The 12,500-nt window shown below is 39.8% G+C and overlaps 1 protein-coding gene across 1 annotated transcript in view; it reads right to left on the reverse strand.

The window, feature by feature from the left end:
• Nucleotides 1–4,896: 4,896 nt before the first annotated feature.
• Nucleotides 4,897–12,500, reverse strand: part of LOC125032086 (carbohydrate-responsive element-binding protein-like) — a gene marked incomplete in the record, with an annotated part of 109,039 nt that continues 101,435 nt past the window's right edge. Inside the window, 7 exon segments of the mRNA XM_047623066.1 lie at nucleotides 4,897–6,835; nucleotides 7,056–7,309; nucleotides 7,438–7,565; nucleotides 7,832–7,982; nucleotides 8,117–8,232; nucleotides 8,384–8,700; nucleotides 8,827–9,121. Of these exon segments, the coding sequence (XP_047479022.1) occupies nucleotides 6,708–6,835; nucleotides 7,056–7,309; nucleotides 7,438–7,565; nucleotides 7,832–7,982; nucleotides 8,117–8,232; nucleotides 8,384–8,700; nucleotides 8,827–9,121 (1,389 nt within the window).

Consider the following 12,500-nt stretch of genomic DNA (forward strand, 5'->3'; position numbering starts at 1 on the left):
TGATCATAGGTTGGTTGTGGCTACCGTCTCTCTTTTGGCCACTCCAGGGTGTTTCATTTGGACAGACTGAGGGTAGAGGAGTGTGCCGGAGGTTCGCCACCGCAGTCTCTGATCGGTTCACAGAGTTCGAAAATTTGACGGACCCAGTGACTCTGTGGGACTCCTATAAGCGCGAAACACTCGATGCAGCGCGAGAGTCCATTGGCGAACACCCGAGGGCAAGGCAGAATTACGTCTTACTGGAGAAACTGGAGGCCACAGATGCGTGTCGCATGGATTGACTGAATGGTATTTATGCCATTCCTTAGTGAGTAGGGGTAGGACACTGCCGAGAAGGGGCAAGGAACAGTTCATGATTAATCTTGCTGAGGAGGTTGAAGGCCATTTCTTAGCAACTGAACTCCAAGCCCTCGCAACTGATTGCAGTCCGCTCAGTTGGATGGATGGATCATCTCTGATCATCTCATTGATATCACATATGCAGCCATATGTGATATCCCTGCTGAACTGCTAAGGGTTGAGTGAACCTGTGGCACATGGATTACATACGGTCTTGACTGCCATTTGGCAGTCTGGCTCCATTCCCCCGGACCTATTGAGGGGCGTTGGGACTGTAGCACATATCACATGACATCACACTGCTCAGTATACTAGGCAAGATTTTCGCCCACATTTTTCTGAAACGGATCCGCGACCACCTACTAAGGCACCAGACACCGGAGCAGTCTGGATTCACTCCTGGGAAGACCACAATAGACAGTATCCTAACGCTTCGAGTAATTGTGCAATGCCGTCATGAGTTTGGTCGTAGGTTCTTGCAGCCTACATCGACCTCAAGAAGTTTGACTCAGTGCATCGCGAATCCTTGTGGGAGATTCTGAGACTTGAGGGAATTCCGACACGGATTAATGGTTTAATACCAAGCCTATATACTGGTACTGAAAGTGCTGTAAAGTGTAGTCAGGGCCTGTCGATTTCGTCTCTGTTAACTGGGATGAGGACGTAGTCACAGAGAGTTTTACATACCTTGGCAGCGCAGTCCAGACGAATTGGTCTGGCAGCAAGAGCCATGAACTCTGTCAACAAGACCATTTGGAGATGCGTGCCCTCAAATAGTTTTATTATATGGAAGCGAAACCTGGACGCTATCTAGTGTCTTAGAGTCTCGTCTTTTGTAATATGTCCCCATGCTGGATTATATGGTACAGTTAGCAGGACCATGTGTCCAACCGACGGCTACACTGTGAGACTGGCATGGGACCTGTTATTTTGATAATCAGGGGCCGCCAACTTAGGCTGTACGGGCACTTAGCTCGTTTCCCTGTGGATAACCCTGCCCATCAGGCTGTCTCTTCTTGAGACAATCCTGGGAGGAGGGGGCGCATGGGACCACCTAGAAAGTTGTGGCCTGGGCAGCTCGATCAGACCTGTTGCGAGGAGCTGCCTGGAGACTCGCAAGTAGGAACCCCGAATTGGGCTTTGCACCCAATTCGGGGTTCGTTGATTGATTGATATTATTATTATCATTATTAACAACAATATCATCATCATCATCATCATCATCATCATCATCATCATCATCATCATCATCATCATCATCATCATCATCATCATCATCATCATCATCATCATCATCATCATCGTCATTATATTGTCACTACTCTTATCTTTACTCTTATCATTACTATAATTATTAACAGTATTTTTCATTATCATTATCATTATTGTCATTATTTTGATCATCATTATTATTACTATCATCATTATTGTACTGTACTGGATTGTGTCGCCAGGTTATCTCATTCACAAGTTCGCAAGCAGATATGACAATATGACTCTGTTTATCTTTTTGTCTGTCTTGTTCTGCTTTTTGTCCCAGTTTGAAACAAAGTAGAAAGAGTTATTGTGGTCGAAGATAGAGTTATACAAGAAAACGTTTGTCACATTTTTTGTTTTACTTATATGTGGAAGTCTCTTGTTTGAAGAAAATGGTTTCTTGTTTAGAAAAAATAAAGTCTTGTTTGAAGGAAATTAATTTTCTTGTTCGAAGACGCAAAAGACACTTATGCTTTAAGGCATGTGTAAAGATAATGTTATGAGAAAGGCTATCAGGCAAACATCTGTCTCGTATTGAATGGTAGAAAGACAAGAGATCATTCTAAAGAAAAATACAAAAAAAAAAAAAAAAAATGCAAACCACAATTGTCTTCAAATCCTGATACATATGCACCTGTTATCATAGTGAATATCTTAGACAAAAGATACCTAGGGAGTTATTGAAAGTAAACATCTTTTAAAACTGTGAGAAGTACTTACACTGGGTTGGAATATGAGCATATTGATAATCTTTTCATGCAGCATATGTATGTGTATCACTTGTCTTGATTTTGAGTGTCTCGGAATGAATCACAGATCTGTATAAGTTCTGCCACTTTTGTCTTAAAAATGTTTATCTAACCCAGCATAGCCTAATGACAAATTTAGATTACAAAGTTTACCCATGCTATTATTGCTTTTTCTTCAGTACGGTTAGATATACAGTGTAAAATTAATATTTGATATAATAGAAAAGTGCAGTGTACTATGTTCAAATTGCATATAGAACTACCAGGAAATTCGGCATGAGAAAACACAAAATATTATGTGAAAATAATTAAGGTGCATATAGTATAAAATCCTTAGATATTCAAATTGTATTATGCAAAAATATTTATGTTGCATATATTATAAAATCCTTAGATATTCAAATTGTGAAATGTAATACAGAACGGTATTTCATAACAAATGCACAGACCTAAGGCCTTGAAGCAGATATAAACCTTAAACAATGTTAAGTAAAAGTCTGTGGAAGGCTCTAGTTCCTAAAATTTGGGAATTTTGTAATGACATTTTGTAATCTCTTTCTTGGCATCTAGATACAAAAGCTAACACACTTGTGACTATGCAGTAGCAGTACTGAATTTTTGTTAAATATTAAAAAATCCATCTGTAATTTTCACCAAAGCCTGTTGTACGACTCCTACATAGTGCTTCTCAACTGGTAATAGTTATAGAATAACTTTATTTTATTTTGAAGCATCTTTATGAAGGAACCCTGTGCAACATATTATTATTCTTTTTTGATTTGGAAAGTAAATGTATTAAATTTTTTTTATCAACTATGTATATCCAAGAATAGAATCTATAAACTGACAAGCAATTTATTTAATTTTCCACTATTATAGATCATCTTCAAAAAAAAAACCCAAAAAACTCATAATATGGTTTCCATGTCGGAAAAGTAACTAAATCATGAAAAAAACATTCTACACACACATACACATAAACATACACACACATAAACACACACACACACACACACACACACACACACACACACACACACACACACACACACACACACACACACACACACACACACACACACACACTCTCTCTCTCTCTCTCTCTCTCTCTCTCTCTCTCTCTCTCTCTCTCTCTCTCTCTCTCTCTCTCACACACACACACACACACACACACACACACACACACACACACACACACACACACACACACACACACACACACACACACACACACACACATACACACATACATACATACATGCATACATACATATATGAATGAAATTTTGAGTATGAATACACATCATACATATGAAGGACCCTAATGTACAGGTGTGGAAAGGACAAATGATATATACTGTACATACATATTTTTATGATAATAGGATTAATAGTTTAATAGTCGGCTCACAAAATTCTGTTTAAAGGATAGGCTTTAAAAGAAAACACAATTATTTATAATAAATTCTCTATTCAGTTTAAAACACCTTCACATTTTTCCTCGCATACAAGATATTTAAATACACATTATATATAATTCCTATCATTCTTGACCTCAGATACAGAGAAATACTGCTTTCACTGTTCAAGAAAAAGTATAACAAAACAAAAAATAAATATATCAGACATACATAACTAAATATATGATAATACAACCTCAGGGGGAAGAGTTCCAGACTTGGGAGACAAAATAACAACAACAACAACAACATAACCTTTGTAGTAATGAACTTAGAGGGAGTCCTTGATAAAGATAATCTGATTTCCTTTGTACAGAATCTGACCTATCACACCCAAAAGATTTTCCCTCCTCCCAAGTACAAAGAAGAGAAGAGAAAAATATGGAAGGGAGAGACGGGGAGGAGACGAAAGGTTAGAGAGAGAGAGAGAGAGAGAGAGAGAGAGAGAGAGAGAGAGAGAGAGAGAGAGAGAGAGAGAGAGAGAGAGAGAGAGAGAGAGAGAGAAATAGGGGGATGAAGAAATGGAGGGAGAAAAGAAGGCGGAGGGGAGGGGGAGGGGGAGGGGGAGGGGAGGGGAGGAGCGAGAGAGAGAGAGAGAGAGAGAGAGAGAGAGAGAGAGAGAGAGAGAGAGAGAGAGAGAGAGAGAGAGAGAGAGAATTACAACAGCCTGAGGGAAAAAAATATATATATAAATAAAATAAAATAAAAAGGACACACCATCAAAAGTATAATAAGAATGAGAGACTCGCTTACATGTGATCTCTACAGGCACATGTCACCTAGACAGGAAGCCACTTCATAATTTTTATCAACATTTTTTTTTGTTTTTGTTTAGTTTTGCATTTATAGATAAAAAGAGATGCTTCCAAAAATCCCTGCGGTCTCTTGGCACAGCATAAAAATCATATATATATTTGAATAAATCCATTATGGCCTACTATTTACAGCATTATGGGTGAAGAACATGAGGAATATGAATGTTACTAAAGCGTCACCTTGGACAGATGACTCATGAAAGAATTTGTACTTAAAGCTGATGGTGATAGCCGCCCTACCATGCACATGTCTGTTCCTTTTTTTATCTTTTCCCAATACTTCCAACTTTAATATGGTTCTTACTTGCATTGAAGTTCTTTTCACTGTTTTCTTTTTATTTTCATTTTTCCCATATGAAAAACCTGATTCCAACAGGAAGCCAGGAATTAGACTCACAGTGATAACAACGCACTTGTGATAACAAAATGATTATCGTCACTTTTGTGATTAAACACTTTTTTGCTTCTGAATGACATGGTAATGATTTCAAAATATGTAGAGAAGAGAAAGAAAAAAAGGGCAAGAGAAAAAGATTATGACAACGAAGAACAAAATTACTTTGGATACTTTCTGACATTAGAGCGTTTCTCTCCTTATGGCATTGTGGGGAAAAAAGTAAAAGTTAAAGTGTCATATGCAAGAGTCAATAAATAAGTCTTAATGGCCTACAATAAAGGTGTTTGATTCTTGACGTTTAACTATTTCTTTATTCCAAAGTCAACTCTTAATCTTGGACAGTCGACTGCCACAGTAAGAGAGTTGAATAATCAATAAATATGAGGCCACTGAAAGAATCCTACTAGTGTATTTTCCTTTTTTTACTGACTGAAGGAAGGAGCAGTGGATGGAAAAGTTATCTCAAAATGACTCTTGAAAGATTTCACTAAGTATCATATTTTGTGCTGATAACTACCTACAACACAAATTACACCTAACATGAAATAAATACTTTCTTCCTCCTTATTTCTTGCTGATACTTAAAATGTGAGAGAGGAAGGACAGAGAACATCGCTGTCTGTCATTTACAAAGAGGTGTTAAGAAAATTTAACCTGCATGCCCTCCCAACTGCATGAACATCCACATCCCACAATAACTTTACAAACTGCTGCATCCAAAAAATAAAAAAAGGGGTTAAACTTTCTTTCTTACTACTTGATCTATCAGCATAAGAAAGAGAGAATTCCCAACCTTCTGAAAGCTCAAACTCACTCTCCTTCTATGTGTTAAGGCACTCCTCACTGGCCTTTTCACAGCAAGATCACACTCCTCATTGAAGACTCACACACAACTTCACACTGTACATTGTAATTCACATTATGGCACATTTGTAAGGATTGTACAAAGCTGAGCTCCACAGCTGCAGGCTGTCAGCAGGGATCGTTCTTGTTACAAATATTACTTGTCTTTTAGGACTAATATGTGTTCATCAAATGATACTGGCTAGATGAACAGCATTTACACATTCATTTCTTTTTTAATGTTGCTCAACAGACTGAGCTTATAACTTTGGAAGGAAAACCAATAAAAGAAAAGATCATTATAGAGAAAAAAAAGTGAGAAAAGAAAAATGAAGCACAAGATCACCAAAGAATTTTAATCTAACTTTCTATCTAACTTTCCTGCAAGCTCAATTTGAAAGTATATATATATATATATATATATATATATATATATATATATATATATATATACATATACATACATATATAATGTAATCAATAAAAAAACAATCTCAGTAACTCTGTAATTTGGGAAGATTATCTCAAAATTTACAAATTTCAGAACCCTATCTCAAAACTGGAAATAACTTGATCATACACATTAAGACTTGGTTTCCCTTCCTTCAGTGGTGTTGGTATTGCTGCCATGAAAAGAAAAGAGGAGGAGGAGGAGGAAAAGAAGAAAATTTATAAAAATCACAAGCAGCTTCACACTGGCACCTGTCATATCAATGTTATGAAGCAAAAGAGGTTCAGAACATCAACTCTCCCAATGTGTGCACTGCTTTCCTTCCTGCTGAGATAAGCAGGCAATGTCTTTTCTTCTCCTGGCTCTTGGTAGGTGGGAAGGATTTGTAGCCTTTGATCACCGGGACGTGGGGTACCTCTCTCCTTCCTGCTTTGTGACGCGGCGGTAGATCTCCTCCGGCAAGTTTTCGGGCTCGGCCAATACATTTGTGGTTGTGCTCAGCTTTCGCATTGAGTTTGAAACCACTGTGAAAAAAGAGGGTAGGTGTGAAATCAATATCTTAACTACATCTATGGTATTTAGATTAAATAGATGTAAATATATAGCTACCTTGTTACAATAGTTGAGCTTGATGGGATACTCAGTCCAAAGTGATATTCAAATATAGTTCATTATTAATCTGGTCAGTCAACACATTATCTATATATCAATAGAAACTAATCAACACTAATGATTGATACTTACAGGGACGTAGGACATTGAGGGAACACTGCTGATCCAGCCAAGCTAAAGAAGAACGGCACAAGTCATCCAAAGAGTTGATGCTTACGCTGTTATTGTAGGATTCTAACAGTGGCTCCGTTATAAGGGAAAAAATCCAGAATTTCCAGTTTGCTAGTGTACGTTCCCGAACATAGTTATTGAACATTTCCTTGAGCTTGCTATGACGGGCATGTGTCATAGGGGCACCAGTGGCAGGCAGTAAGGATTGTGCATTGCTATAAAGAAAAAAGGAAAATACATTAACACACCAATATATAAGAAAATTACAGTAACAATTTACAACAACAGAAGTCAATCCTGTATATGAAAATCATGAAGTTTACAAACCATGAAAAAAGCCTACCTTATCTCAAGACTCAGGCTTTCAATCTGAGCACGGAACTTTTCTGCTTGGTCACTCAGTTGTTGCCTTTCAGCTTTCAACTGCTGGATGTACTCGGCTCCTTTTTGTAGCATGGCTGCTTTACTTATCTGAAAAATGAATAAACCTTCTTACTCACATATTTAGTCAATCAATCAATCAGGCTTCTTTCCTTGTGGCTTGCAAACTTGTGAATCCTATTCCATCCTATAAAGTAATTATAATGAAAAATTGGCGGTCCTCTTATGGGGAAACACCTAGAAAATGTAATATACTAGGATAGTGATTTACGTATCAAAAAACATGTAAATTACATTATAGTTAAACATGGCATTATATACCTATGGTGTGAGTTCCTGTTTCTTGCTTGCCTTACCTTTGCATTATGATTTTGACTGATGGAAGGAATAAGTTGATGCATTATGTCAAAATTGTTTTTCAAGTTTGACCGACGTTTCTGTTCTGCATTGATATGGCAGACTCGCCTGTGTTCTTTGTATTGCACGCGTTCCACATCACTCTTGGGTCTGAAAATATAATGAGGTTTTACTTAATTTGGATATTTCAGAAGTGAAGATGCCTACATAAAATGTCCTCAGAATTCTGAGAAAGTTTGTGAAGAATATAGCTGAAGCAATACCTTGTACATTGTAAATTATACCTGAAAGCTTTTGTAGGTGGTGAAGGGACATTCATCATCAAGGGTGAAGAAGGTTCTGGATGAGGTGGAGACTGCTTTATTATACCCTGCGGTGAGCATGGACTCCATGGTGATAACTGCAGGGAAATTAAAATACATCATTGCATACCACTGCCTGTAATAATGCATCAATCATACGCAATAAGGGACTCTCTGTTCTTTCTTTTAAACTTCACTTAGAAAAACTCAAGTCCTTCCTTAGAAAGAAAGACAGCCTTCCACACTAACCTGGCTGAAGCTCTGTGTCTTGAGAGTGGAGGGGGTTACAGCAGAGAGTGTGATTGGTGGCATGAGTAGGGGTGTTGACACACTGGGCTTGATGTTGGTGACGCTGTTGATGCTGCAGAGGCTAGAACTACTGCTGCTGCTACTGCTGCAGCTGCTGTTGCCCGCGTTTCCAGTAATAACTCCAGGTATGACCAAGGAAACTTTGACATTGTTGCAGCTCTTGTTGTTTCCCAGGTTGTTTAGCTGGTTGGTGCTGCCGATGGTTGCCAACTGATTTGTGTTGGTTGGCTGGCTATTGCAACTGACTGAATAAGACCCTGAAATAAAAGGAAAGTAATTTTTATTACCTCCTGAGACATGTAATTACATATGTTCTGGCTTCCACGGTCGATTTCCCTAAGTGTAACCCACACCACTCTACCTTCCCATAGCCCACTACAGACCTGATGTAAGAAGTTGAGCAAGTAAAGCTGATCCCGCTGGTGAACTGGTTGGAGCGATCACTGGTGCAGTCACGAGAGATGTGCCTGATGCTTGAACCGAGGCTGTGGGGGGAGCAGTAGGGGCCACATGCGACAAGGATGTGGCTGTCATCGAGTTCAGAGCTGGAAGCAGGTGCGGCAAACTTGTCACTGGCACAGAACTGATCACCTGATGGGGTGCCAGAGAAGGCGATCCTACGAGGCCACTGCTGCTGTTACTCCCTCCTGAACTATGGGAACGTCGTCGAGGTACGGCCTGAAATTGTAAAAAAAAAAAAAATTGAGCTTTAAATGTTAATTCGTTTGCTGTGGTATATAAAATGGGATTGTTGTGTTAGGCAAGGAAAGTAGAATACAACTCTGCAATAAGTCTCCATCTACTATTAAAACTATTTCATTTAAATTATAACATGATATTATCAAAAAACGAACAAAGAAGAAAAACAACAACAACAACAACAACAACACACATTTCATAGCAATCTGTTTTTCTTTTATGGATGATTCAAAGTGCGCCTCATGTGAATGAAAATTTTCCTAGGACTAACAACTGTTAGTGATAACATTTTAGGCTTATACATCTCCTCTGAAGTCATAACAACAATATCCATTCTCAAATACAATTTTTAAACTAAAGTGTCTAGTACTATATGGAATCTTTTGATTACACTCAAACTATGGTTTGCATACAATACAGCCACAGCTGTATTGTATGTAAACCATAGTTTACATACAATACAGGGAGAGTGACAAAAGAATAAGAGAAAAAATATAAATGATGGAAAATGAATCGTTATTTCATACATAGAACGTAATTTCAGTATCATATAAATCATATAAAACAAGAAAGGGAGGAAGAAAAAGACGAAACAATATGAAGAGGTCAAGGCGAAAAAGGAAGAGAAAGAATAACAATAGTAGTAGTAGTAGTAGTAGTAGTAGTAGTAGTAAGAGTAGTAGTAGTAGTAAGAGTAGTAATAGCAGTAGTAATAGCAGTAGTAGCAGCAGTAGTAGCAGCAGTAGTAGTAGTAGTAGTGTACTAGTAGTAGTGTACTAGTAGTAGTGTACTAGTAGTAGTGTACTAGTAGTAGTGTACCAGTTGCAGCAGCAGCAATAGTAGTAGTATCAGCAATATTATCATCTTCATCTTCATTCATCTTCACTATCAGTAGTTGCAGTAAAAAAAAAATAACAAGAACAAGATGGCAAAAGGAAAGAATTTATTTAGCCCAACTGCCCAAATAACAGAATTAACATATGGCGGAACAGGTGCTTCCCATCCCTTGTACATGTGACATCAAACTTATAAATAACACCTGGGATCTTATCTCTCTTATCAGAATCAGACTGTTTGTCATCGACATTACCCTAATCTCCGGAGATTGTGACTTTACACTGAAACTGTACACTAAAATTGCCGCTCTAACCAATGGCAAAGACACAACCTTGCTATTTCATTTGCTGGTTTGTTTGTTTGCATGGTTGGCTGAGGAAGTGCGGCCGAGAGGAAAGTGAGGTTTGGTGTGTAGTAGTTGAGTTAGCAAGTGGATGTCTGTAGGTATGTATATATATATATGTGTGTGTGTGTGTGTGTGTGTGTGTGTGTGTGTGTGTGTGTGTGTGTGTGTGTGTGTGTGTGTGTGTGTGTGTGTGTGCGCGTGTGCGTGTGCGTGTGCGTGTGCGTGTACGTGTGCGTGTGCGTGTGCGTGCGCGTGTGTGTATCTGTATGTATATGTAAATATATTATGTATGTGTATATATATATATATGTATGTATCTACGTGCTTATGTATGTAATTATAATTATAATTCATTGTATGCCTCGAAATCACCCCCTGCGCCCGAGGGATGGCCAGGGTGATCATCCACTGGCAGAGAGGGATTTGAACGCAGGTCATCAAGAGTGCACCGCACAGCATGTATCAGCGTTTACATCTACATCCGCGTTGTGAGGACTGTACTTATGCTGAACTATGTCTATCGCCTCAAGTGATGGAGCCTTAACCCCCCCCCCCCCCCCCCCACCGTGCCCCGTCCTGTTCCTAACTGCCTCCGCCTCTGATTTCGCCCAGCTACCAGGGCACCTCCTCCTCCTCCTCCCCCCCTGCACCCAGCCTCGCTCATGACCCTTCAAAAGCCTTCTTCTTCTTCTTCTTCTTCTTCTTCTTCTTCTTCTTCTTCTTCTTCTTCTTCTTCTTCTTCTTCTTCTTCTTCTTCTTCTTCTTCTTCTTCTTCTTCTTCCTCCGCCTCCTCCATCTCCTCCTTTCGCTCTTTGCCCTTTAATTGACATCGATGGAGAAGCATGGTAGAAATAAAGAAAGGGAGAGGACTGAGGGAGGAAGGTGAGCGAAAGACATCAAGGAAAGACTGGATGACTGGATGACTGATGGCGGTTTATATGAGCGATTACCTCCACCCCTTATGCCATGCCTATTAGGAAGTTGAGGGGATTCGAAGCCGCGATAAGAGAGAGAGACAAATAGATAAATAGATAGATGGTTAAAGAGAGAGAGAGAGAGAGAGAGAGAGAGAGAGAGAGAGAGAGAGAGAGAGAGAGAGAGAGAGAGAGAGAGAGAGAGAAGGAGAGAGAGAAAGAAAGAGAAAGAGTAAGAGAGAGAGAGAGAGAGGGAGGGAGGGAGAGAGAGAGGGAGGGAGGGAGGGAGGGAGGGAGGGAGGGAGAGAGAGAGGGAGGGAGGGAGGGAGGCAGAGGGAGAGAGGGAGGGAGGGAGGGAGAGAGGGAGGGAGGGAGAGAGGGAGGGGGAGAGGGAGAGGGAGAGGGAGAGAGAGAGAGAGAGAGAGAGAGAGAGAGAGAGAGAGAGAGAGAGAGAGAGAGAGAGAGAGAGAGAGAGAGAGAGAGAGAGAGAGAGAGAGAGAGAAGATAAAACCCAACGGCGGCGTTCCTCGTACCTCGCGGTCATTTCTCGGGAATTAGACTGCAACGAAACTGAACGTGGTCAACACTCACAAAAGATTAAAAAAAAAGAGAGAGAAAAAACGCACACACAATAATGAAACGTGCCGAACTACCCGTGCGATGACGGAGCACGTAAAAAAAAAAAGTAACTTGATATATATTCTGATTTCTTTGGATAACGATTTCGATGCCTTTAGACCACTGTGTAAACTGTACTCCTTTGAAAAATCTGGATACTGAAAATAAAAAAGACGACGCCAGGAGATAAATCCTATTTGCGAGTAACACGAACAACAGTGAAAAAGGAGACGGAGAGAAAGAGGGAGTCATATGCAGATACAGCAGAAGGAGAAATGAAAAACAGAGCGAGTGCGAAGTGTGGAGTCCAGGGGGCGCGACGAAAATAAGGGACGACGAGGGACAGACGTGAAAGAATGTGTGTGTGTGTGTGTGTGTGTGTCTGTGTGTGTGTGTGTGTGTGTGTGTGTGTGTGTGTGTGTGTGTGTGTGTGTGTGTGTGTGTGTGTGTGTGTGTGTGTGTGTGTGTGTGTGTGTGTGTGAGAGTGAGTTGGCTATATATCTCACACGCACATACAATCTCATGCACCCATGGAGGTTCATAAAATACAAACCTAACTCCCGCTAATAACCTCCGAGGAACTAGCCATCCGACCCGACCCGATCATAAACAGGCAGTCCCTCGATCCGCCTCGGGTAGCCAG

Source organism: Penaeus chinensis, chromosome 14 (genome assembly GCF_019202785.1).
Source record: "Penaeus chinensis breed Huanghai No. 1 chromosome 14, ASM1920278v2, whole genome shotgun sequence".
NCBI classification, from domain to species: domain Eukaryota; kingdom Metazoa; phylum Arthropoda; class Malacostraca; order Decapoda; family Penaeidae; genus Penaeus; species Penaeus chinensis.